The sequence below is a fragment of the Acipenser ruthenus genome, chromosome 13 (genome assembly GCF_902713425.1).
Source record: "Acipenser ruthenus chromosome 13, fAciRut3.2 maternal haplotype, whole genome shotgun sequence".
NCBI lineage: Eukaryota > Metazoa > Chordata > Actinopteri > Acipenseriformes > Acipenseridae > Acipenser > Acipenser ruthenus.
In genome coordinates, this window is record NC_081201.1 from 38925997 (window position 1) to 38952372 (window position 26376).

At 37.4% G+C, this 26376-nt stretch overlaps 2 protein-coding genes across 5 annotated transcripts; one reads left to right on the top strand and one right to left on the bottom strand.

Moving 5' to 3' along the window:
• Positions 1-91: 91 nt before the first annotated feature.
• Positions 92-3197, bottom strand: LOC117418124 (E3 ubiquitin-protein ligase TRIM39-like). Its single transcript, XM_034030737.3, has 5 exons — positions 2705-3197; positions 1827-2060; positions 1403-1422; positions 927-1069; positions 92-718 (listed from the first exon to the last, which is right to left on the bottom strand). The coding sequence occupies exons 1-5, from the start codon at positions 2807-2809 to the stop codon at positions 159-161; spliced, it is 1062 nt and encodes a 353-aa protein (XP_033886628.3). The 5' UTR covers positions 2810-3197; the 3' UTR covers positions 92-158.
• Positions 3198-5046: 1849 nt separating this feature from the next.
• On the top strand, positions 5047-18941 carry LOC117418023 (pleckstrin homology domain-containing family S member 1-like). Of its 4 annotated transcripts, none has more exons than XM_034030536.3 (13): positions 5047-5101; positions 5604-5648; positions 6175-6272; positions 6817-6935; positions 7164-7298; positions 8207-8285; positions 9410-9499; positions 12934-13023; positions 13578-13639; positions 14216-14284; positions 16344-16460; positions 16782-16917; positions 17718-18941. In XM_034030536.3, exons 2-13 carry the CDS (start codon positions 5609-5611, stop codon positions 17784-17786), a joined length of 1104 nt encoding a protein of 367 aa, XP_033886427.2. In that variant the 5' UTR covers positions 5047-5101; positions 5604-5608; the 3' UTR covers positions 17787-18941. The 4 variants fall into 4 exon arrangements, with proteins under 4 accessions (XP_033886427.2, XP_058841343.1, XP_033886428.2 ...); XM_058985360.1 differs by having other exon boundaries at positions 5051-5101; positions 6202-6272; XM_034030537.3 differs by having other exon boundaries at positions 5057-5101; positions 14219-14284.
• The last annotated feature ends 7435 nt before the right edge of the window (positions 18942-26376 follow it).

The following is a 26376-nucleotide window of genomic DNA, read 5'->3' on the forward strand; positions in this document are numbered from 1 at the left end:
GGAAGCATGCCTTAATCAAACGGTTCTGCAGGGCCTGCCATTTGTCCCATACAGGTAAGCTTATACAGTCTCTGTTTGCATGTTTTTGCCATTCCATATCCTGATATCTTTGCAGCCGTTTGAATTGCATTGCCTTCCTTATTCATGCCAAGTCCTGCTCATGTTTTCAGAGAGCTGCAGATTTGAATCGCTTTTCTGTTGGTGCCTTCGTTGTCATGCCCGGGACACACAGCTGGGTGAAGGATATCCGTAAAGGTGCCAGCACAGAATGTGAACAGCTGCATCATGCTGTCAGCCCCATGGAAAGAGATGACCCCGGCCGGGTAGCTGACATACACCCCGATCCTCTTAAAGACCTTGTTGATGGGCAGCGGGTAGGATTGCCCATCGTGCCAGGCTGTGTACTCCCCATTGAAGTACTCCACGCACCACGATGCCCTGCTCCTGCCCAGCCAGCAGTCTTCCTCTCTGCCTTTTCGGGAGATGCTAGGGTAGGTGACCCCCAGCTCCCAGTAGGTCTTGCCTCCTACATCTACCTCCCAGTAGTGCCTTCCTTCTGAGAAGCCCTCTGTGCTGATGACGTTCAGAGTGGTGTCAAAGCGCACCGGACTGTCAGGGAGCTCCTGCCACTCGTCTGAGAAGGTGGCCGAGGTGCCATCGGGGGAAATGATCAGCTTGGGATGTGCAGTCTCGGGGTCCAGCACAACTTCAGAGGCATCTTTGGTGAAAAGAAAAAAAGGAAGTAATGCAATTTCAAAAAGAAAGTCTGGTACTCCAGAAAGCTGATTTTTCTGTAGTAAGCATATCAGTGTTGCACAGACTTCAATGCATCATCCAACCCTTCACCACCCTCCCCTTCAGAAAGAATCAGTACTGAGGAGTCTTTTCAGAAACATTTCAAGTGCCCCCCCCCCAAATCAGCTTACAGCTCTGGAAGACTTTTCTAGTTACTGGGATCTGAGCGCGGATGAACAGTTGTAAATTATTGATAAGGCTCAGCAGCTGATTGGACTTGAAGTCATCCAGCTGAACCGAATCAGGATTGCTGATGTTCATGACTTCTATAACTCTGATGAAAAAAACGGAAAAAGCACTTTGTTAATAAACTGCAGGTTTCAAACTAGAAACTACTGCTGTGAAATAAGCAGTCATATTTACTTTTGAAATACAGTCTATTTACATGACAGACAATACTGAACTTTTACTTCATGTCTGTTTAACAGAGTGTCTGTTTAACAGGGTGCTGTGATGGGGAAGTAATGCTTTAACTCCTAGTGGAGCAACATACAGAAACATCATTAACTGCTGTAATGAACTAACTAAAGTTCATGAAATGTTTCAAGAAACCTTGCTATACTATTGTGAATATATTGTGCAGATTCAAAACTAATGCAGTACATACCTCTCTTCAGTCTCTGCATTCTGTAAAACAGAAAATAAGTGAATCACATTTTAGAGATTTTGATTATAAATACAAAGCAACTAATACCATAACCACCACTGTTTATAAATAGTGCACAAAAAGCAAAGGTTTGAATCACTAGTTCCAAAATGGAATACTGTATTCCCCCATTGTAGCAGATGGAACTGTAATTCACCCATAAGGGATTAATGACAGATACGGGGATATGAAATCAGCATGGAGGTTACTGCAGAATTGCTTTTCATCGGCATAATAATCATAAATACCAGCTTGTGCTTTTTAACACACTGCCAGCCCGTCTGTTGTTTCTGCTGTCTCTCCTTTAGAGAACAGGGTCTCATTGGAAATGACCAGGCATGTTAATAGAGAGCGACCCCCTTTCTTAATATCAAACGCTCTATACCTTTGTGTACGATTGCTGTTTGTTCTGCTGCTGTTGAAGGCTGAGCTCCGCTAACTCTTGTTCAATATCTTGGGCTATCAGGTGACATTTTTCTATACGACAGTCAATGATATGAACAGCCGCTTTGGCCTCTGCTTCAAGTTGGTCCAGGGTCACTTTGAAATCCTCTTCCAGCACTTTTACAATGTCTTCATACTTCTTTGAGATGGTTTCTCTCACAACCATGGATTTCTTCTACACAAATGGAAAAACAGTGCATTTCAGGACGCCTTTGCTTTCAGGCTGAACCCAACAGTTTTTCCACATATTTCTGAAGAGTATTTGTACACATGTAAAAACAATTCGCATTGTTCTGTAAGAGTTAAACGACAAACCCGAGTTTATGTAATTGTGCATAAATAATGTAACACTATTCCTGGAACGTGTACGTCACTTTACAGTATGTGCATTGGATTTGAAATGGTTCGAGGAGAGTTTATAGATGGCATTACAATATACCTGTACCTCCCATCCGGTGCAGCTCGCTACAGTAAAGAAGTTCAGTCTGCAGTATAATACCACACTCCAAACTGAAAGTGCATTCATAAACCAATGCAGAGAGATATCACTGAATCAAACAATGAAGCACAACAATATAAATACAAAAAAAAGACTAGACTGTAATTTCATTAAAGCAATACTTTAGATTATAGTAGAACTTTTATAAGACTTCACACATGTGTAATACCCTTGTGGTCTGTATAATTAACTGTGACACAGAATTGAAATTGCATTTATTTCTTTACTGAATTCAAGAAGCAGCTCTTGAACCCCTCACAGCTCCACCTGACAAGCTTTAAAACAGGACTTGCATTTTTTTTAAGCTATACTTCACTTACCAATATGTCCGCTTGCTTTGCAGTCAGTTTTTTTATTCTGAATTTGAAAGTTTCCCTTTGTCTTTCCAGATACTCTCGGTGTTTCACAAGCATTTCCCACAGCATTTCGTGTCAAAAAAAAAAAAAAGTAATTTTGAAACTTAATCAAAGCAGTTTACACTGAAGAAAGTGCTCACTTGACATTGAGATTTCACGGAACCCTTCACACTAGCAGGCAGGATATTACAAAAAGAAGAAAAACTCAATACTCAAAATCCTTATTTTAGCAAGGGCAAGTGATTTCAGAATTCAAAAGAGCCTCTTTCGTCTTCTGTGACTTTCAGCTAAAGATTGAAGCATAGCTTGTGCTGTTTATATCAAGTTCCTCACATGTCACATTACGCAGCAGTGGTGTTGGTTGCCTAAGTATGGTGTGCAGCGAATGGTTGTTTGCGTCTGTTGGGCCCCATGCTTAGAAAGCTATTCAGCCTGGACTGTCATGTTCAATAAATTGTAGTTCAGGGCCACAGTCTTGAATCATGAACTGACATCACATTGGTTTACAGGTCTGAGTGCCAGAGACGCATTCCAAACTGCTTGTCAGTCTTTCAGCTTTGCAGGTGGTAGAGGAGGTGTTTATGCCAGTGACTTCTATTAATAGTGACATCTATTGTTTTTCAAAGTGCAGAGTTTGAAGGGAACAGTACCATAGTCTTGAATAAAACTCAGGTGTGTTACTATTGCAACAGGGCTTTGCAAAATGAAAACTCCATAAACTGCACTTCTGTTTTAGTTAATATCTTATTTGTACATGTATGATATAAAACCAACACTGCTGTAATGGGATTTATTTGTTTCTACAGTATGTTTTCACAGATTCAGTCCAGTGACAGGAATAATTAACCTTCATAATGGTTTAAAAAAAAAAGTCGAGGGCCATATTCACAAAGCATGAACTTAAGTTTCCTGCAATTTTTGTGTAAAAGAAACACACAATACTAATATAACAGAACAAGATAGAAACAGCTAAGGAGCAACTCCTGTCAATTCTGCCCATACCAATTCATGCCCGTCATATTTTACATGACCACATTTACTGTAACAGACTACGGTGGTATGAGAAGTATTTTATCATTTTATTAGTTCCTGCTTGAGTGTTTGTTCCCATTTGTGACATGACAGCGTCTGCCGGGATAGCAGAGAAGAGCTTTAAAAAAAAAAGGCGATTAAGCACTTGGATATTTAACAGCACAGCTCAACAAGGGAAAGTGTGCCCTGGTGTCTAATGCCTGTCAGACAACATTGAGACAAACATGTTTTCTTTGGAACGTATCCATTCTGCTGTTGTTTTCTAGACCCTAAAAAAACCTGAAGCTGTATATTGTACATACAAATATAAGCACAAGTTACAACCAGGTAAACAATAAATATATCTATGGAGAAGCAAATTCACAGACCACTTATCAGTCTTTCCTTTCTCAATAAGACACCACCTTCTTATTCCACCTTTCAATCACGTAACTACACCAGAAACCTAGTGACTCCTATTAATAACTGCAGAGAATCAGGGTCGGTGTTGTCGTCACACCTACAATACAAACTCTTGGAGTGCTTTTGCGTTCATCATAACAGCTGGTAATGAACACTGAATTGCTCATTGCCTGCCTCAACTGATCCTCATAAATTGTTACATTCAAATACATTAGTGTCTATTGTGAGTTTCAGAACACGCCGCGTGGTTGAGGACCTTGAAGACATTCTTGGATTCTAATAATAATTGTATTTGTCATTGGTGTATTTGATGAAATGGGTTTGCTGCAGACAATGAAGATACTTCTCAGTGGTTGTGTTATTAATTCAGGGTAAAGACAAACTGACAACACGTCAAGTGGCAGCAATCACCCATAAATATTAAACCCCCAATGGAGCTGAATTAAGAAATACTAAACAAATAAATACGTTCAACGATCATACCATTTTGAGTTTTTACCATGCTGTATTCTCAATATCGACATGGTTGACATCACGTCCATTCACTTCTACTTGTTCAGCTATTACCCACACAGATGTTTACTGTCCTATAATCCTCTATTAAACAGTGCTGCATGGACATTTCTAAATAACGCCTGGAACTGGTTAAATTGCAGTATGCAACGTCTCTTGATTGTGTTAATGAACCCTCATCACCCCAGCACATTCCAAACAGGTAGAAGGAGGAGAGAACACATGTGCCACATGGTTAGAGGGAAACTTCAATAACCAGTAATATTCCTTGTGACGTATAAGGAAACTCCTTCAAAGGATCAGGTTTCACACACACACACACACATATATATATTATATATATATATAGCACACTTACTCTGAGAAGATTTAGCAATAAAGAAGAAACATATTAAGCCTCACACTTGAACCAAGGTAATGTTTCCTGGAATTTGGATTACTTTTACATTTTTGAATGTGCAATGTATGACTGATATGTGTGACACTGATAAATGTTAATGTTAGCTTTTGGTTGGGTATATGCATTGAGATGCATCGTATACTGTAGGCTAATAATTATGTAAACACTGAGAACACTTGCAACTTGTTCATTTTCTCTATGTCTATTCAAGTTAGTTAGGGCGTTACGTCCGCAACATGTTGACTTTGTGTTTTTGTTAAAGCTCTTCCATACATTTCTGGTACTGAACATGCATTTGCTCTACACTTTTCGATGTTTGTACCATGGAATACCTCAGTCAAAGTCAGGGTGATCAGAAATGCATGTGCCTTGTTTGATGCTCCGGTTAGAATGCAGTTTAAATGAACCTAAACTGCACATTGCTGTCATGGGTCTCAATCGCACTGAAACCTTGTATTTCAATATCAGATAGCACATTGAATCTATAGTAAACAAAAATCATGTTTTCTGTGACAGGGTGAATGGATCGCTCAGTCAAAACCCCTGCTCAGAAGTTGCGAGGTAAGTTTATAATATTTTAGGAATGTCTCTTAAACTGTGCATGATTTTTTTAAAATGTTTTTCAATAAAATTGATACTCATCCAAAGAGTTTCCATGAAATATTTACAAGCAAAATCCAATTTAAAAAAAGAACAGCTGTGCCTCACTTTGCTCTAAAGCTAATTGGTGCTTTTGGTAATTTGAACTGTTTTAGCAAAACGTTATCTTTAAACAGGTTTTGTTATTTAGAAAATGTTTAAACTCACCCCAAGCATAGCCGTGCCATTGTTAATTGAGCTGATCTCCAGAGTTCAGACCAACAGCACTGCTGAGTTGATTGTGTGACCTGACAAGAAATTTTATTTCATTGATAAGGTCATTTTAAAAGGTAACCTACAATAATAATAATAAAAAAATGTTTACTATGAAGCACTGAACGCTTGACAAGCTGCAACATGGCTCAGTGCTCGGGTATTATAAGCAAGAGAGATACAGTATGTAGCAGCATTCAAACTAAAGCTAAGTTAATGGAGGTGTTCTCCCTAGCTCCAAACTCAGTGTTTTATATGGCAGTGGATGGTGCTGAAGAAATTGTGAATGGCTATTTGGTGAAGTCTCCTCCTTCAAGGCCTTTCTTTAACCAGGTAAGTTTCTGATGCCTAGTCATATTAAATATTTTAATGACACATTACAATTAAGTGGCAATTGATATATGTTGTTATAGAACAGTTTAAACTAGTTAGTAAGTGCAGAACTTGTAATTATACATACAGAAGATAATAATGTTTTTGATGCTTTTGCTAATGGAGTCCTGGGTTCAGATAATGTCCTTCTATATGTGGAAGTCTGACGGAATAGCTCCATAAAATGGTACATAATACAGGTCATTAAGTGGCACAGTATTTTTATTACCGGTACTTACTGTAGGTTATATCTGGGATGGGCAACTCTAGGCCTTTCTGACCAGGTCTTTGTTCAAATCATGTTCTTAGTTGTTTAATTGAGCCAATTAAACCTCAATCCGGGCAGCAGGTAACTCCTTCCTTCTACCTGGAAAACCTGGTAAGACCAGCCCTCCAGGACTAGAGCTGCCCTTGCCAGCCTTGTATCATGTAGCAGACTGAGCAGGAAATGAAGAACGGGTGTGAAGTAGATTTTTATTTTGTTTTCATTCTTTCTCATTGTTAGAAATCTTGGAAAAGGAGATTTTTTGTATTCTGCAAGACCCCTGATAACGTTCATCTTCTGAAATACTGCAAAGATGAAGATGACAGAGGCAAGCCGCTAGGAGGCATCGACTTGTCTGTGTAAGTGTTTGTCATGCCACCAAGCTTTTGCAACCAGCTGACAATGTATTCAGCACATACTGCTTCTTCTAGGGCATATCTGGGCTTCTAAATCTTTCTGTTAACATGCAAAGCTGGACTGTATGAAACGTCATGTATGTGTCTTTTATCAACCTCAAAGTGAGAAAACTAAGGGGAGGCAGTGTATCTTCGAGTTGTAAGCTACAGTATGTTATTTTGTTTTGACAGCATTACACTGATTTTTCCTCATCCGGACAACCATAAGAAATGGAATTCGATACAGAAGATGTTTAAATGCCAGCCTGATTCGGTGCTTTACATACGCACCACAGAGAGGGAATATTTCCTCATAGGAGAAAACAAGTAGGTTACCATTCAAGTCATGGCCAGTATGTGCGGTAGTGGTGTGCTGCTTCAACTCTAATGACACCCAGGCAGCCCTGGAGACAAGTGGAGGAGGGAGGGGGGGGAGGGGTTAGGGGTAGAAGGACAGCCCAGGCAGACACAAATAAAGCACAGCCAGTGATGCACCTGAATGACATTGCAAACACCACCAATCAATAGGATGAAGCTGAGAGATCTCTGCATCGAGGCGTCAGCCACAACATTCAGGGATAGTCAGGCTCAGTAAGTGAAGCAACAATCCTGACACTTGCCAGGTCGGAGTGCAGCTAAAGAACAGGCCTCTGACTGCAATGACGCTCCAGTCACTGCAAGCCAGAATGAACCAAAAGGCTTAAGAGCGGATGGAATCAATAGCTTAATTGAAACATACTTAAACTGCATTGTTTTCTAATGGTGCACACACAGAGGAATGTCTCTTGCAGTGCTCGTTGCTCCTGTCTTAAATATTTAGTAGGTAGAAACTGTGAATAATATCATAGTATTCATATTGCTGTTGGAATCGCTATTACTACAGAATTTACAGCATTCTACTTAATTGAAAAAAATAAAAAAATACACTAATAAGCGAAGCCAAAAGCCAAAGAATGTAGTGTAAAATATTTATACTGAAGCAGTTTTGTCTAGTCTATGTTTTAATAAATAATCTATCTCATGAGTTTCCTGACTGAACCAGTGATCCATGTCATGCTGTTTGTTGTCTATAGTCTATCCTACCATGGACCTGGAACTGTGTCATCTTTTGAGTTGCTCCCACAATAACCATTGGCGCTTATTCCAGGTTTATGGGCTACCTATTGTAATACATGTATGTGTGTGTCTATATATATATATATATATATATATATATATATGTGTGTTTGTTTTAGACAGGATGTGGATAAATGGTTCAATGCCATATCCTCTGTGCTGATGTCAGTTTCGAAAGTGGAACCTTTGAGAAATACGGTAATTATATATATATATTTTTTATTATTATTATTATTATGTGTGTAGTCATTATGACCTTTTATTAAAAAACAAAAAGTTACTTTTGAACTTTTGAACACAAGCAGCTCTGATATAGTATATAGTGTAGCTGTTCAGTTGGTAACAGCCTCCCATGGCTGTGTCTCAGTTCACTCAGGCTGCTCCACAGACAGTATCCAATGGATGTTCTGCTTTTTAGAGGAGCAGGAGCAGGAGAGGTTAGATCCAAGTCTGAGTCAAATACAAAAAAAAGCAATGAATAGAGGGCTCCCGAGTGGCGCATCTGGTAAAGGCACTCCGCCCAGAGTGCACACTGTAGCTTGGAGGTCGCCGGTTCAAATCCAAGCTATGCCATTGCCAACCATGGACGGGAGTTCCCAGGGGGCGCGCACAATTGGCCAAGCGCTGCCAGGGGCAGGGTAGGGGTTAGGTCGGCTAGGGAGTCCTTGGCTCACCGCACACCAGCAACCCCTGTGGCTGGCCGGGTGCCTGCAGGCTAGCCTGTACGCAGTTCAAAACTGCGTAGTCCTCTGACGCTGTAAGCTCTGGATATAGCGGCAGTGTGGCAGAGTGGCAGAGTGAAAAAAAGCAGACGGCTGACAGCACTCGTTTCGGAGGACGCGAGTGCTCGTCTTCATCTCTCCCGAGTTAGTTCAGGGGTTGCAGCGGTGAGCCAGGTTGAATAATAATTGGACATTCCAAATTGAGAGAAAATTGGAAAATGAATAAAAATAATTGTTAAAAAAAAAAAAAAAGCAATGAATGACCTTACTAAAAATAGCAGCATTCAAGAAGCGGTAATAACACATCTTGACAGGTAAGACTGTTTATAAAGTGTTGTTTTATTTATATATACTGTATATATATGGATCTTAATGATCTACAGTGAGTATGTGCTTATTATGCACATACTGCAGCAGACCCGCAATCAAACGTATATGAATTTCCTATGAATATATTGTTATTGCATAGAATTATATGTAGAGATAGAACACAAACAGCCTCTATGAAAGACATCTCTACTGCCCATGCTGAGAACACTGTGTTTGGATGTATCCCTGAGCTCTCCTCTCACAGCAGTAATGTTATGCTCTGTTTTCTAGGATGCAACCTGTGAATCATTTACTGCAAATGACAAGCTGAGATCGAAGTCACTCCCAGAACCTTACTACAATGTACCTAAATCTAGGGTGGTAAGCAGAGTAAAATATCTTTTTGATAAAGGAATGTTTCATCTGTATTTTATAACTCTCCCCAGAACAAATGGGCCTGGCTCCTCTTGTATACTGTGTGGCCAGGTCTAATTGTCAATCAATCACAAAAACTCTTGTCTCAAGGGCTTCATCAATGTACCGCTGAGCAGTAAGGTTGCCCTTAATCTGCACCAAAGGCATTCTTGTGTTAAAGGAGATTCCTCCCCACATCATCACACTTCCACCACCCCACCAGTTGGCTTGAACAACGCAACAGTCAGCATAACGGTCCTGGGCCAGTGTCCCTCACAGAGCCGGTTTCCTGGTTTCTCTGGACTAGTCTGCTGATTGTTGAAGCAGAACATCTCATTCTCCAGGCAACTTCTCTCACAGACAGGCCGTCTTCAATCATGCCAATAGCAACCAGGCGATCTTCATTACTCAAGCGGGGCATGGTCGTATCTTTCACTCTTCTTGCGTTAATTAAAAGTTAAGTCTTTTCGAATGGCTATTTATACAGATTCTTAATCAACTCATTTTGGCAATTTTAACTCAACTCAAAAAGCAAACACTGAGCAACTGGCATTTTTATGAAATCACATGACTTGGGCTCAGTATTTTGTTATCCCAAGGAACAATACTACTCAAACAATCAACAAACCTATCTGCTCATAGCATTTTAATCTGCTATTTAAAATGTAAATAACACTGCTTAGTGGGATGTATGTGCCCAATGAGCTAATGATGTAAAACTTGTAAGACTTGCGTTTTCATTGTGCAGGCTATGTTAAAGATACAACACAATTTTTAAAAAGACTTGAATCAATAAAACACAACCTTCCAGAGAATACAATTTTATTTTGCATGGATGTAAAATCCTTGTACCCAAGTGTCCCTCGTAAAGAAACTTTAGAAGCTTGTCAAAAAGCACTAGATAATAGACTAGATAAATCAATACCTACAGCAGAGGTACTGAACATGATCAACATAGTTTTAGAAAACAGTTATTTTACATTTGTTGATAAGAATTACAAACAAAACGAATTGGATTTCATTGGTACCGCAATAGGATCTAAATTAGGAATGCATTTTGCCAGTACATACATGGGGAAATGGGAAGAACAATTACTTAGAAAATCAGAAAGAGAACCTTTAGAATACATTCGGTTTGTAGATGATATTTTTGGGGTTTGGACACATGGAGAAAAATCTCTTTTCCAGTTTCATAAAATGGCAAATGAAATACACAGTAATATTAAGGTGGACCTTCGATGGACAAGGAAAGAAATAGAATTTTTAGATACCATAGTAAAACTTGAAGAAGGTTCAATTGAGACTGACCTCTTCTGTAAACCTACTGACATGCACCAGTATTTACACATGTCCTCTGCACATCCGATACACACTAAAAGGGCAATCCCAAAGGGTCTAGGAATAAGAATACGAAGAATATGCTCAAAAGAAAGTGACTATGTAAAACAAAGAAATGTATTAAAAACAAATCTTAAAAAAAGAGGATACAAAGAAAGAATTATAGAGACGGAGTTAAGAAAAGTGGATAAACTAAAAAGAGATGATCTACTAGATTATAAAAATAGAGATAAAAAGGTCAAAAGAGTCCCATTAATAATGACTTACTCTAAACTTTTGCCCAATATTTCTAAGATAGTTTGGAAACACTTGCGGATTCTACATAATTCAGAAAAATTAAAAAAAGTATTTCTTAAGGCCCCAGTTGTAGCATTCAAAAGAGAAGCTAATTTAGGTGATATTTTAGTTCACAGTAAACATAAAAGAATAATTGACAAAATAGGTTCTACTAACATATGCACTAGTAGATGTAAAGTGTGTAAACACATAGACAAACGTAAAAATATAATTAAACATAAGAACACCACATATCCACTAAAAACTAATACCTACTGTAAAAATAGCAATGTTGTTTATGGAATAGCCTGTGAAAAATGTGATGAAATCAAATATGTTGGAGAGACTGGAACTACTTTATATAAAAGAATTCAGAACCACCTTTCGTTAATTAGAAATAAAAAAATGAATGAACCAATAGTACAGCACTTCACCAGTCAGGGACATGACATAAATGATGTAAAGTTTGTAGTATTAGAACAGCTCAAATTAGACAATGCGAAATATAGAAGAATAAAAGAAAGTAAATGGATAAATAGACTGAACACGATTATGCCAGCGGGACTCAACAGAAAAGAATGAACTAATTAACTTCAATAAATATATAACATTTAAATAAATAAACAAAATTCATTCAAAAGTTGTGCATGCTGATGCGCTGGGGAGGCCAAATCTAGACTGATCCTCAGAGCCAGCATTGCATGATATAATAAAAATATAAGTTTATGTAAAGTAGTGTTAATTAGAATTAATACAGATTCAAAGATAGAAGTAAAAATGATGTCACAATATATAGAACACCATTACATCATGTAAGAATAAATCATGAATTTGAATGTAAACAATAACAAGTAGTTGTCATGCCGTCAAAAACCTATAAATACCTCCAATGTTTGGATTCAAACACAGGCTCCCTTGAGAAAGATATGTACAACATATCGAAACGTTGGGCAGCTGGCTCTTTGAGCTAAAATATATATATATATATATATATATATATATATATATATATATATATATATATATATATATTAATGATCCAATGCTTAGTATGCACATACTGCAGCAGACCCACAATCAAATGTATATGGATTTCCTATGAATATATTGTTATTGCACAGAATTATATTTAGAAGTAGAACATAAACAGACTCTATGAAAGACATCTCTTCTGCCCATGGTGAGAACACTGGGTCAATTGCAGCGTACCAAACTTGATGTGTCTAACTAGTGGATTAAGCAGGTTTAGTCCACTTGATGTGTCTAACTAGTGGATTATGCAGGTTTAGTCCACTTGATGTGTCTAACTAGTGGATTATGCAGGTTAAGTCCACTTGATTGGACTAAAGTTAGTACACCTTCTGATCCTGATTGCAGCATTCCAGAAGTGAATCATCACAGGTAGATTATCTGCTAAATCAGACTAAACAAGATCCCGATTGCAGCAGCGTGCCAAATCAGATTGGTGATGATCCTGTTCAAGTGGATTAACACTGTGAAGGATAAAACTAATTTAGTAAGCTTGTTTGTCCTAAGCATTTACTGTCCATAGCTGTAGGTTAGTCCCCATTACCGGTCTAACTTGTTCTGATCAATTAAACCAGTTACTGGGATCATCTGTTTGGTGCGCTGCAATCAGGATTAGGTTAGTACAGGTATGCAGGATTTTCTAGTCTGCATTTTAGTCCACTGGATTAAATCACTGGTATGTTGCAATTGACCCACTGTGTTTGGGTGTATCCCTGAGCTCTCCTCTCACAGCAGTAATGTTATGATCTGTTTTCTAGGGTGCAACCTGTGAATCATTTACTGCAAATGACAAGCTGAGACCGCAGTCACTCCCAGAACCTTACTACAATGTACCTAAATCTAGGGTGGTAAGCAAAGTAAAATATCTTTTTGATAAAGGAATGTTTCATCTGTTTTTTATAACTCTCCCCAGAACAAATGGGCCTGGCTTCTCTTGTATACTGTGTGGCCAAGTGTAATTGTCAATCAGTCAATCAGAACCTGGACACATTCTGCACATGGTAATCAGAACCTGGACACATTCTGCACATAGTAATTAGAACCTGGACACATTCTGCACATGGTAATCAGAACCTGGACACATTCTGCACATGGTAATCAGAACCTGGACACATTCTGCACATAGTAATTAGAACCTGGCCACATTCTGCACATGGTTTTTGCAGGGATGGGCTTTTAACCCCATCCTTGCCAAACTTTAGTTCAAGTGTCTAAAACTTGAATTATGACCAACAACAAAAAGCATAGAACCACACACAATATTTATAAATGTACTGGTCCCTGACCTGCCACACCTTATTATAAACATGTCCTAACATACCCATAGCAGACCAATAATAATGAAGACTGTTTTATTATAAACATCTCCTATAAACTATTTATTTATTTATTTTCTTTCTAGGATCCACCACCTGAAACGGAACCAACTGAAAACGATAATCTGTACATGCCTATGACTTCAGTGTAAGTAGAATTCAATTAGATTCTGCTGCTATATAATTATTATTTATTAGCAATTAATCCAACACAATCTATGTTACAAGAGATCAAGCCCTATGCGTAGTATAGATTCATCTCAGAAAGCATAGTGATTTTTTGTCATCAAATTACAAAAAAACTACAAAAAAAAAAAAAACATTACTCTGCAAAATAATATTGCACCTAGAATGGTGTGCTACCTTTGTGCCTTTTACCATATACCATCTCCCACATTCAGTGAAACGTTGCTTTGCATTTTGTTTTTACAATACGTTATTATACTACAGTATAAATGAAAGGCATGGGGACTAATGTGTATAGCCAAGCTGGACAAAGGGAGGTAAAGCAGAAAGAGGCATTGTATAAGTGGAAAAATTATTAGTGGTGAAATTATATATATATATATACTGTATATATACCCTTTACCTTCAAACACCATCATAAAAGTAGAGTAAAGAATACTTGGAGAATAAGGCAATTGGATTTTCCACACAAACCAAACCTCTGAGGTCCCCTGCATAAGGCATGACATATCAGTCTATTGTCTGTTTTGCTGTCTAGCAGGCAAAGAATAGTAGAGGAAGCACTGTCTGAAAACCAAAACAGGGTCTCCACATCTCCTGCTTCAGGGTAAGTGTGCATCTATATTTAAACTGCATGGATTTATCTAAACGAGCGTGTGTGATGAGCATGTTTGACAGCTTGATACCAACAAGAGAGAAATGAATGGAGCAGGTGATGTCAGTCACCAGAGCTTAATGAGGGCACTAGGGAAGCCTGCTTCAATTATGTGTCTCTACATTTAGTTCCCACTTGAAATTGAAAACAGAAAAACACAAGCACACACTGACCTAAGTGCAAGCAATGTACCTGTCTGTGTGGAGTAAAAACACAAGCACACACTGATCTATGTGCAAGCAATGTACCTGTCTGTGTGGAGTAATAGGATAATGTGATTTGAAAATGGGCCTAATTTTCACTGGAAGCCACAGTGTGTGGCATTTTGCATTATATGTTTTTCATAAAAAAAATAATAAGTAGAAGAAAAGAAAAACACGCTGATATAAAATAATAAACCCATTCCATCTCTGAAACTTGCCTTAAGGGAAAGAAATTTAAACTAATCAAATCACACTTAAAACATCCTTGAGCATTTGGGGAGCATTCCCCAAAAAGCATTTTTCTTTTTTAAGAAATGACTGTATACACAAAGAGGACTGTTCAATCTGGAATGCAGCTGGAAGACCTGCAGCACTCGTTACTCAGATAAAAGAAAGAGAAAATAGCCAAGGGCTTTAATCTCTAAAAAAAAAAAAAAAAGCTGATCGAAGCAAGTGACAGACTATGTAGATGGAACTCTACATTACAGGTTATACAGACCAAACTGAATGCCAGCTTTCAGAGTTTAAATATGCAGCTTCCTTATGTAATTCCCACTGCTTACAAACTATGGGTCCCAGTTATATTGGTCAACAGTTTTATTATTGATGCTAAGAAATAAATAATAATTATTATTAGCCAGCTATAATTTTCTATCAATAAATATGGAAATTCAGTGTTAATGTGAGGACTAACAGTAACCTGGATAAATAAATAACCAATGCCAGCATTACTGCTAAACTAATGCGACATGCGCACACACGCACAGACACAACATAAATATATTCATTTTATGGAATCCATATGTATAAAGTCAATAACCTACAGCACAGATTTTCTTTTGTGAAAGCATGTTTGTGCATCAAAGCCTTTTCATTTTGGTATCAATACTAAAGAACATACTCGGTCTGAAAGGGTCAAAGAAAGCACCACTACTTTCAGTGTTAGTAGAACAGAGTGATAAAAACTGTGCACATATTGGGGATTTCTCTGCTCCTCCTGTAAAGACACCACTGACCGAAGCTCTGAATTTGTATTTGATTGTATTTGATGGTTCTTTCTAGGAAGCAAAGGGACCCTTCTGGGAGCTCCTGTAACAGCCTTGCACATTTAATTGACTGCATGACTGTTCAAGACTAGTCTCAGGTGTCACAAGTGCAGAACAAAAAAAACAAGAGCCTCACCGCCCAGCCCTTCCACCTGAAACACAGAATCAAAGATAAACAATTACAGAAATAGGATTGTGCTGTTGGCAATAATATGACAAGAATTCACAGGAAATGTGTGGTTGCCTTTATCAGCGGTGACTGGCAAAAACTGGAAATGGAATGACATCATCAAATATTACCAGAGAGGTTTTATATTGCTGTTCATTGTCTAGCGCTAAACAATACACAGTGAACCCTGAAGAAGCCAGCCACCGAAGGTACTAAACAGCGGGCCAGATTATCAAAGCTTTTTACTCTAAATGTCATTAGAACAACCTTTTAGATACAGACTCACGCAGTACAGTTACCAAAACAGAAATAAACAACACAGACAATTAAGCTGTTTCTTATTCAATTTAGAATGTAAATGGTGTTTGTCTGTGCTGAATTCATGATTTTGAGTAAATGGCTTTGGGAGTCTAGCCCAATGGGGTGACATCTCACTTAAACACAGATTTTACTGTGATGATGTCTTTCCCAGCTATATTCATATTCTTATAAATTATGAACACACTCTGATCTGCACGTCAGACCACAATGTATAAACATTCAGTGACACAAGATGTGGACATTAAGAGGTTTCATTCATTTTTGTTTTTCAGAAACATTGCTGATATCAGAAAGCCACATGACTTTCACTTAGTTGAGAGAGAAGTACATGTAATTCAAGAAAATCTCAAGAATCACCTGACCCTTGCAGAGATTGATGGAAAACCTTGGTAAGCATTTAAGAACAAGAGGTGGAATGTCTTTTCCTTCCTTCTTTAAAAGTGTGTGTGTGTGTGTGTGTGATATATATATATATATATATATATATATATATATATATATAATAAAATAAATAATGATACAAATTATGAAATCAGAACTAGCATGGGTAGTAAAGTTGGGTCAAACTGAAGAGCAATTATCTTCTAATGTCACCGAAGTGAATGAGAAATGAAGCGACAGTGAAACACGAAGTGCTCATAATGCTAATGGTAGCTATTATAGAACATTCCTGGACTGGTCTGCACATTGACCTCCTTATTCTTCTACAGTGTTGCCCACTGGCTGGGTTCTCCAGATGATGGATGTGTGTTCCATAAAGGAGACCAGATTATTGCTGTTAATGATCTTGGGACTGACAGTACTACAGAAGTTCAAACATATTTGAATAAGTCATTAAAAAAAGAGGTAAGGGGGGAGTTTATATTGTGGGTCTGTTTCTGAAAGACAATCATGTGCATTTTGTTTTTTGTTTTTTTCCAGGCCTTGCACTTAAAACCTGAAAAAAAGCACTTAGGAAATACTAGGGCTGTTTAGTGAAGGGAGAATGGCATTGCTATGGCGTGTTACAAGGTAATAATGAAACTCCAGGCACACAGTCATTACGTGAATGAGGGAGTTTCATTTGTACGAGGAGCATGCCACAGCAATGCCATATCGTTATTATACACAGTTACTTTTTATATAGCGCCTTTCATAGTGGACCACCATCACAAAGCTCTTTACAAGATGCAGTAACAACAAGAAAATCCATAATACTTTAAATACAGAGAAATGCATAACACATGATATACAGTAAAAAACAATGCATAATACATTAAATACAGTGGAAAGTGCATAATACATGAAATAGTAGTATAATACATGAAATAGTAGCAGCAACACAGCAGCTAATAGCAGATATCAGGCTTAAAGAGCATGGAAAGCAAGAGAGAACAGGCGGGTCTTGAGAGTTGATTCAAAGCGAGCAACAGTGAGAGCGTCACGCACCAAAGCTTGAGAGAGTGTGGTGCACTTTTGCTTGGGGATAACAAGCAGGCCAGAGTCAGAGAGTTTATTCTCTATTAACAATGTTGTCTTTACAAAATGCACCCTAGAGCTGAAGATTACAATTACAGATCACAATGCCCTCCTAGTATCTCATGGCTGATAATATTATGTTGTAGAATTTATGTTCAATTTCCATCTCTGATTTTTTTCTTTCTTAGGTCAAAATAACAATGAAGAGATCCCGAGGATCTGAATCTTTCAGTGTCGAGCAATGTTCCTGTGAATAATCTTTCAGTATAGAGCAATGTTCCTGTGAATAATCTTTCAGTGTCGAGCAATGTTCCTGTGAATAATCTTTCAGTGTAGAGCAATGCTCCTGTGAATAATCTTTCAGTGTAGCGGAATGCTCCTGTGAATAATCTTTCAGTGTAGCGGAATGCTCCTGTGAATAATCTTTCAGTGTCGCGCAATGCTCTTGTGAATAATCTTTCAGTGTAGAGCAATGCTCCTGTGAATATCTTTCAGTGTCGCGCAATGCTCCTGTGAATAATCTTTCAGTGTAGGGCAATGCTCCTGTGAATAATCTTTCAGTGTAGAGCAATGTTCCTGTGAATAATCTTTCAGTGTAGAGCAATGCTCCTGTGAATAATCTTTCAGTGTAGAGCAATGCTCCTGTGAATAATCTTTCAGTGTAGCGCAATGTTCCTGTGAATAATCTTTCAGTGTAGAGCAATGCTCCTGTGAATATCTTTCAGTGTAGCGCAATGCTCCTGTGAATAATCTTTCAGTGTAGAGCAATGTTCCTGTGAATAAGATGAAGGACCATACCTGACATGGTAAAGAGCCCTTGCAGGACACTGGGTTAAGACATTCATTATAATGTTAACTACACCTCACTGAACGGACTGTATGCCACACCAAAAACATATGCAAGATCTACACAAATACCAGTATAGAAAAAAAAATCTAAACAAAAACAGAAATTTTCAAAGCATCACATAAAGGACAATGTGATTGGGACAGTCCTTACACTAAGACTTCAAATCTTCTAACTCACTTTATACACTATCTATGTATGTACTAAACAGCCTTTCCAATATCACATCGTTGAGATCAAATGAACTCTAATATCAAGTATATACAGTACAGATCCCTCACCCCTTTTTTTCCATTGATAGACAGCTTTACTCTATAGGCCTTAAATAATGCCTTTAAGTTCAAACCACCTGTTAATCACATTTTAAAATGTATTGATATTTTGACTAGCCTTAAAAAGTGTAATTTGTGTGTGTGTATATATATATATATATATATATATATATTGTATTTATATTAGATGTAACCAATGGATGTAAATGTGTATATTTTCCAGTGGCATTATTACTTTGTTGTTGTTTTTTTGTATACATTGGATTAAAGAAACATGTTAAACTAACACCATACCAGGTGATGACCATACTACCAGTTCCTGTGTCTCATACAGTACTATTTCCTTATGACCTATGTGTTACAGCCCTTTGTCATGTTGCTCTCTCCCCTACCTGCCACATTGAACAGTGCTGTACTTCAATGCATAGCAGGAAAGCATTGCTGTTTACTATCTCCCCCCTCAAAATGACTAAAGCATGACATGTGCTTCCTTGATGCATGCTTCTTAGACTATGGCATGGGGGTGTGATGATGGTTTAGCAGAACATGTATGGTCCTGTACTGTCAGTAGAGATATGCATAGTAGATTAAACCAGTTTGTTTTCGTGGTTCCCTGTGAAACATATGAATAGAATGAATGTCTCTGCTCGAGACCTGGACTGCATGATGTTCAGGTCTGGTGTTGCGTGCGTTTGCAGTTAAGAAGAGAGGGAAGCTTTGTTCCACACTGTAGCCGTTGCCATTGTCTCTCACCTTTAATGAACACTAAATTCACAAACAAACAAAAAACATCTGTATTTAAACATTCAGTATTCTTCTATTCTAAATGAAAGAAACTAGTTACTACATGAATGAACAGTGTTTAAAGCAACCAAAATCCTGGTGTTCAAAGAAATCACTGTTGTAGTACCACATGTTGTCCACGCGGTGGCACGCTATTATTAAATAAGTGCAAGCCACGATTTTAATTGTGCCCGACACAAAAATCTGTTATTTATTTATTTATTTATTTATTTATTTATTTTAACAAACACACATGTGCACTCTGCCGTTCAGTTAGCATTCCGGTAAACACAAATTATTGGATATTAACACTTTTTTTTTGTTTTGTTTTATATAAAGTACAGAATTGTTAGTATCAGTAACAGTCATTTATTAACATTTCTGATATATTACAATTTATAATATCTGATAGCACTTAATATGTGTCTATAAATCAAATCTACCTATGCGCAAACTTGACAATTTCTTACTGAATGTTAATTTATATATCGATTCCTGGTGCATCCTATGTTTTTCTTTATATTAAACCACTAACCCTAGCATTACAATAAGAACAAATGGGTATTATTATTAATAAAGCAAAGTGTTAAAATGGCTTGCTATTATATTCAGGCTTTTTATTTATTTTGATATTATAAAGACCCTGTATTGTAAGCACATTTAAATCATATTAGTGTTTATTTTAAAAAGGTTTCAGTTCCCCACCAAAAAAACCTTTTGGACAAAAAGAAGAAAGGGTTAGAACAAGCAGAAGAACACCACCACCACATACCTAACAATGATGTAAGGTGTGTTCTTGAACAGAGAGAAAGTTGCGCACAGATATTTGGCTGGATTCTAACACCTCTTGCATTTTTTTGTGGTTCAGAGGGCGACCCCAAACAGCTTCTGTAACAGCCTCACAAATATGCCTTGAGTGGCTGCAGTTCTCATTACTAGGGCACATTTTTCTCAGACACATCTTTCCACACATTGTTAAATGTGACCTAAAACAAACTAAACAGTACATATCATTTATCAAAACGTTCAATGACTTTTTTTTTTTTTTTTGACTGAAAAGTGCCGAAAGCAAAGATCAAAATAAGTCGTAAATAGACTTGCTGAGTAAAGTATTTAAATAGGTCCAAATGATTTGCGTGAATCATTTAATTGATCATATTTGTGTAATTTAAAGATTCAGTAAGTACACTTCCTGGATCTAATGTCACTGAAGGACAGAGAAATGATACAGCACTGGAAATGGAATGTATTATTCATCACTTTTACTGACGTTGCAGATCATTGGGCGGATCTGTACTCCCATCTATCAATGCGGTTTTGTTCAGTAAGTGCTAAGGAAATACAGGAGGCTAATTCGATCTCTTAGCAACTAGTTTCTTTCAGGATAATAATCCTCAGGGGCAGTTCATGCCTGATCTTCTCCAGCATTGTTTGGAACTGTTTACCACTAGTTGCTAGGGTTTCAGATATTGAACTCTTTTTGGTTCTCAATGACAGATCGGTAGGCTCTTGAAAAAATCACGCAAGTCCTAATTGCCTGACTTTATCCCAATAAGCATCATCATTTACCTCATTAATCATCATAGGTACAGCTGCTGAAAATTAATGAGGCACGCAGCCCACAACGGAAACGTTTCTCTAAAAAAACAAAAAGCAAGAACGTGGAACGTGATCAAAGTTGTCTTCCAACAATGTAGCTATAATTCATTACAATTAAAATGGTAGCATTGACAGTGCTGATTCCAGATTGAAATACTGTCCCATTCGTTTTAGTATTACCCTTTTTAAATGATCACCACCAATTAATTCATCCAAGAATTGACCATGCATTTTAAATAAACCAAAATATGTCCTTTTGTTACAAACTACATACAATGCTTATTTTTCTACTATTAAATATGCCAGTATGTCCCCTGAGACCCTAACTTGTGCTGAGTGGACAACTGGATAATAATTTAATCTCAATACTCCAGAAGTAAACTAGTATTCCATATCAACTGAATTATTCCTGCTTGGTCTCAAAGGCTTAGGTAGACTGAAAAATCAAGAAAAGAATTACTCCGTCATATTCATATTTCGTGGAACGTGGTAGAAAATGAAAGCCATCTGTTGTCTCCATGATTCATTTTTCAACATGAAAGTTTTCTAGCAGAGTCACAAAGACGGCTGTAGTGGGTGACACGTCAGACCAGAAAGGAATACACAGACAGACGGTGGTGATGAGAAGCTGAGTGCAAATGGTAGCACTCAGCGTTTATTAACAAAGTAAAAGGTTTAAACAGAACACAAAACAGGACACGGCACTGGAGCCAAAATAAACAGACAAACAAAAACGTACTAACACACAAAACAAGTGGACGAACGTTAACAAGTACCGTGCTGGCACTTCCAGCACGCTGTAGCAGTTGTTATCTTTTTAGTTTATTTTTAGTTCTCCTCCTCTCTCCCCCGTTCTCCCTCACAAACACCCAACCCCGAGTGAGTGCTACGTGTCTCTATATATACTGTTGTGCTGGGATTCAATTACTAATTAATTATTCACTTGAATCCCAGCACGTGAATTCATTACGTGCAACCCCGTGCTCACATATTATTACATACTTTAAATGCACGTGAAGTGATGTGCAATCCCGTGCCTAAATATAATTATACAATTTAAATACCACGTGAAACACAGACCCGTTTATATCCCGTGTACCAATCTCTATACACCAACATTAACACACGCAACATACAACACATAACACGCAAATGCACACAGGGGCGGGGCACATTGCCACAAGCAGACAGAGTGGAAAGAAGTCATTATATATATATATATTATATATATATATATATATAGATAGATAGATAGATAGATAGATAGATAGATAGATAGATAGATAGATAGATAGATAGATAGATAGACAGACACAAACAATGTGGCCAAGGTATATGAAAAGAGCAAATATCTTGAGAGATGAAACAGGTCTGCTGGTTTTTATATACAAATATCACCCTTTAAAATGTACTTATTTTAACATGAGTATGAACTTTTTTTTTTTTTTCTAAAGGTGTACAGAAAATATATATCCTCCTTTCGTAATGTGTACTGCCTCAAGTCCTCTCACTGGCAAGACTGCTTCTTATCATATTACATAAATAATGCAGTATTCAGTGGTGGCATGAAATTGGATTTCTACAGCTACATTGTTTATCAGACAAAATAATCTAAAGCTGACTGATTCTTGCTTGCTGCATGGAACTCACAAAATCTCTCTCTATTATTGGTCTAATAATAGTATTCACAAATAATTACATGCAATTGGTATCCATAAGTGAGTTCTCAGTATGCCAACTAGGGACTGGTGGACTGACAATGTGCAGAAGGGTTAGTGCAATGGTACTATGGTGCTATATCTGCCTATCATACACCCATACAATAATTAGTTGATTAGAACATAAGAAAGTTTACAAACGAGAGGAGGCCATTTGGCCCATCTTGCTTGTTTGGTTGTCAGTAGCTTATTGATCCCAGAATCTCATCAAGCAGCTTCTTGAGGGATCCCAGGGTGTCAGCTTCAACAACATTACTGGGGAGTTGGTTCCAGACCCTCACAATTCTCTGTGTAAAAAAAAGTGCCTCCTATTTTCTGTTCTGAATGCCCCTTTATCTAATCTCCATTTGTGACTTCTGGTCCTTTTTTTTTTTCAGGTCAAAAAAGTCCCTTGGGTCCCACATTGTCAATACCTTTTAGAAAAGATCGCCGCATAGTCTTCTTTGTTCAAGACCGAATAGATTCAATTATTTTAGCCTGTCTGCATACGACATGCCTTTTAAACACAGAATTTATTCTGGCCGCTCTTCTTTGCACTCTTTCTAGAGCAGCAATATCCTTTTTGTAGCGAGGTGACCAGAACTGAACACAATATTCTAGATGAGGTCTTCAACACTTTTCATTATATATCCGAGCATCTTGTTGGCTTTTTTTTATAGCTTCCCCACATTGTCTAGATGAAGACATTTCTGAGTCAACATAAACTCCTAGGTCTTTTTCATAGATTCCTTCTTCAATTTCAGTATCTCCCATATACATTACATGCACATTTTTATTGCCTGTGTCTGTCAAAAGCTTTCTGGAAATCTAAATAAACCATGTCATATGCTTTAGAGTTATCCATTGTTGATGTTGTATCCTCAAAAAAAATCAAGCAGGTTAGTTAGACACGATCTTCCTTTTCTAAAACCATGCTGACTGTCTCTGGATACTGGAAAGGATACTGTTACCATATAGGTAATATTCCATTTTGGATCTTATTATAGTTTCCATAAGTTTACATATAATAGAAGTCAGGCTTATTGGTCTGTAGTTACCTGGTTCGGTTTTGTCTCCCTTTTTGTGGATCGGTATTACGTCTGCAATTCTCCAGTCTGTCGGTACAACCCCTGTGTCAAGAGACTGCTGCATGATCTTCGTTAGCGGTTTGTAAATAACTTTTGTTTCTTTGAGTACTATTAGAAGGATCTCATCCGGCCCAGGGGATTTGTTTATTTTAAGAGCTCCTAGTCCCTTTAACACTTCTGCCTGTTAGGCTAAAGTTATGTAAAACTGGATAGGTTAGTTATTGTTGGTTTGGCTCCCATTCTCCCAGTGTATTTAGTTGAGTTTATTGGGTTGTTTTGGGAGGGCACATCAAGATTAGCTGAACCTCAGAAGATGACCTAACTAGGATTGAGAGTATAGGTTTAAATCCCATTTTATAACCTGAAATCAACAGTCCGTATTAGGATAAAGAATAAAGTTGCTCTACCTGCAAATGGATTTTTGTTTATACGTATTTGTCAGCCTCATTACTCTAAACGTCAGAAAACCATTCAAAATGGTACAATACCCAATGGGTGCATGTAGAGCCAAAAGGCAGTGAGAGGTGCAACATGAGCAGTGGAACATTAAACAGGTACTTGGATCCATGGATACCCCAAAGCAAAAAAAAAAAAGGATGATCAGACATTGGCAGATGTAATTTACAGAGAGCAACAGTTCATTTTTCTTATTTTACAGCTACTTAAGTTACTGTATTTACTTACCGGAGGAAATGACCTGTCCCTTGTGTATGCAGTTTTCTTCTGACATTGTCTTAGCGTAGATTAATGAGTGATGTCATTCAATAGGTACACACACAGACATTGCAGTGATGGATAGGATTTGCCTTCATTGCATTCACAGATGGGATAGAAACAGGGATGAGCCAAACGCTGTGGAAAGTGAGAAAAAGGGTTATCTTAACAGGCTGTGTTTGTAAGAGTGGAGATTTAAAACACTGCTCTGCTGAAGTGATTCAGCTCTGACCTGAAGCCATCATAAATCGACTGGTACAGGATTTAGCTTCTGATTGGACTGTTATTTAAAAACATTATTTTGTGTAATCATACCATGAAATATCCTAGCAGTTTTGTTAATTATTCCCAGTTTTCATAATGCAAATAAAATATGGAAACCAGTTTACAATCTGTCTCATATAAATCAAAAAGCAGATCAGGGTCCAGTGCTGCAAATTGGTTGTTCTACAAGCAAAATATTTTCATTCAAATGGTTCCATACATTACAAAAATGGACATGCTGTAGAAATGGAACTGGACCCATTGGTACAACATGTCTTTTTGGCAGATTTAATATATTGTGCACTAGAACAGAGACATTTTATTGTAAAACAGATCTTCATTCACTCAGCTGCAGAGCCCCAGATGTTACATTAAGTCAATTGATTTCATTTGACAGAGTTTCAATAAAACTGAATCATTTACACCATAATCAATTTGGTTACATTTCCATACGAAAGAAAAGCACTGTATATTCACATATAAAAGGCTTAGGTCTTTGAGGGCATTGGAAACAGAATGCCTACAAAAGATGAAAAGACAGGAATGCACCATGCAAAGAAAACTCCTCAAAAATATTTTTCATTTTTTAATTCACCAGCAGACAATAATTTCTTCAGTATTTGAAGAACCTGCTTCTATACACGTACAACACTACAAATTACCTATTCAACTGGCTCAGGAAACATCAGGTTTTAATAAAACGCACTGGACTATTTAAAGGTAGAAAAAGTATGGATGGCTAGCCAGATTTGCCTAAAGCTGTTCAAGTTTATCAAGTAGAACCATCTTGTAATTTGTCTCAATTTGAAGTAAATAAGGCAATGAGCAGAGAGAAGAAAATTCACCCAAAATCAGTTTTTAAAGGTTTAAAAAAAAAAAAGAAAACTGATAAATAATGGATTACAATGCAATTTACCTGTTTTTTCTGATGATTGTTATCAGTTGCCCTTACTATCAAGGCCAAGTTACCTAAACATTAAAAAATATATATGTTTTTGCAGTTCAGTGAACAGGCTATATTTGATGTTGCTTTCTGAATGTTTAGGTTGAGAATACAATTTGTTCTATGCCATGCAAACTTCTACTTCGTCAGATAAGGAACAGTCTGTTCATTCTGTGTGTAAAACTCAACACGAATTAAAACGAGCTTGGTTGCAGGGAGGTTACTTACACTTTCAAAGTTCAGGTCAAGCTCTAAAGGCTTACTTGAAGATTAGAGCTGAACTGTGGCTTTCATTTCCACATCGATTAGGGAATTAGAAACTCATAAATTGTGTTTTGTATTGTTTTTTTAAACTTAACACTTTAAATCAACCACAACTTTTGGTTCCAAGTTTGCAGTCTTAATGAAAAATGATAAACTACATTTAAATTACCAATAGAAAACCTAAATAAAACAAACACTTCAAAATTAAGCACTAAACCTGTAAGAGAAGGGGAAATGAAAAGTTACATTTCGAAGTGTACACAATATACAGTATATAGACAATACCATTTTACACAATGTCATCTTCTTAGTTATCAGATTTCATAATCTGCAACTATTGCAGCTGCATTTGTAATAGATCCAAACAACAAGCAAG

What these genes read in the sequence shown, in the direction of transcription:
- LOC117418124 (XM_034030737.3), bottom strand. Translation starts at nt 2,809, where the DNA reads ATGCTGTGGGAAATGCTTGTGAAACACCGAGAGTATCTGGAAAGACAA. An exon ending in CAAAGCAAGCGGACATATTG is followed by an intron (nt 2,061 to 2,704) that starts GTAAGTGAAGTA and finishes CCATTTGTGTAG; the next exon opens with AAGAAATCCATGGTTGTGAG. An exon ending in TAGAAAAGTCTTCCAGAGCT is followed by an intron (nt 719 to 926) that starts GTAAGCTGATTT and finishes TTTTCACCAAAG; the next exon opens with ATGCCTCTGAAGTTGTGCTG.
- LOC117418023 (XM_034030536.3), top strand. Translation starts at nt 5,609, where the DNA reads ATGGATCGCTCAGTCAAAACCCCTGCTCAGAAGTTGCGAG. An exon ending in GGAGGCATCGACTTGTCTGT is followed by an intron (nt 6,936 to 7,163) that starts GTAAGTGTTTGT and finishes TTGTTTTGACAG; the next exon opens with CATTACACTGATTTTTCCTC. An exon ending in ATGTACCTAAATCTAGGGTG is followed by an intron (nt 13,024 to 13,577) that starts GTAAGCAAAGTA and finishes TTTTCTTTCTAG; the next exon opens with GATCCACCACCTGAAACGGA.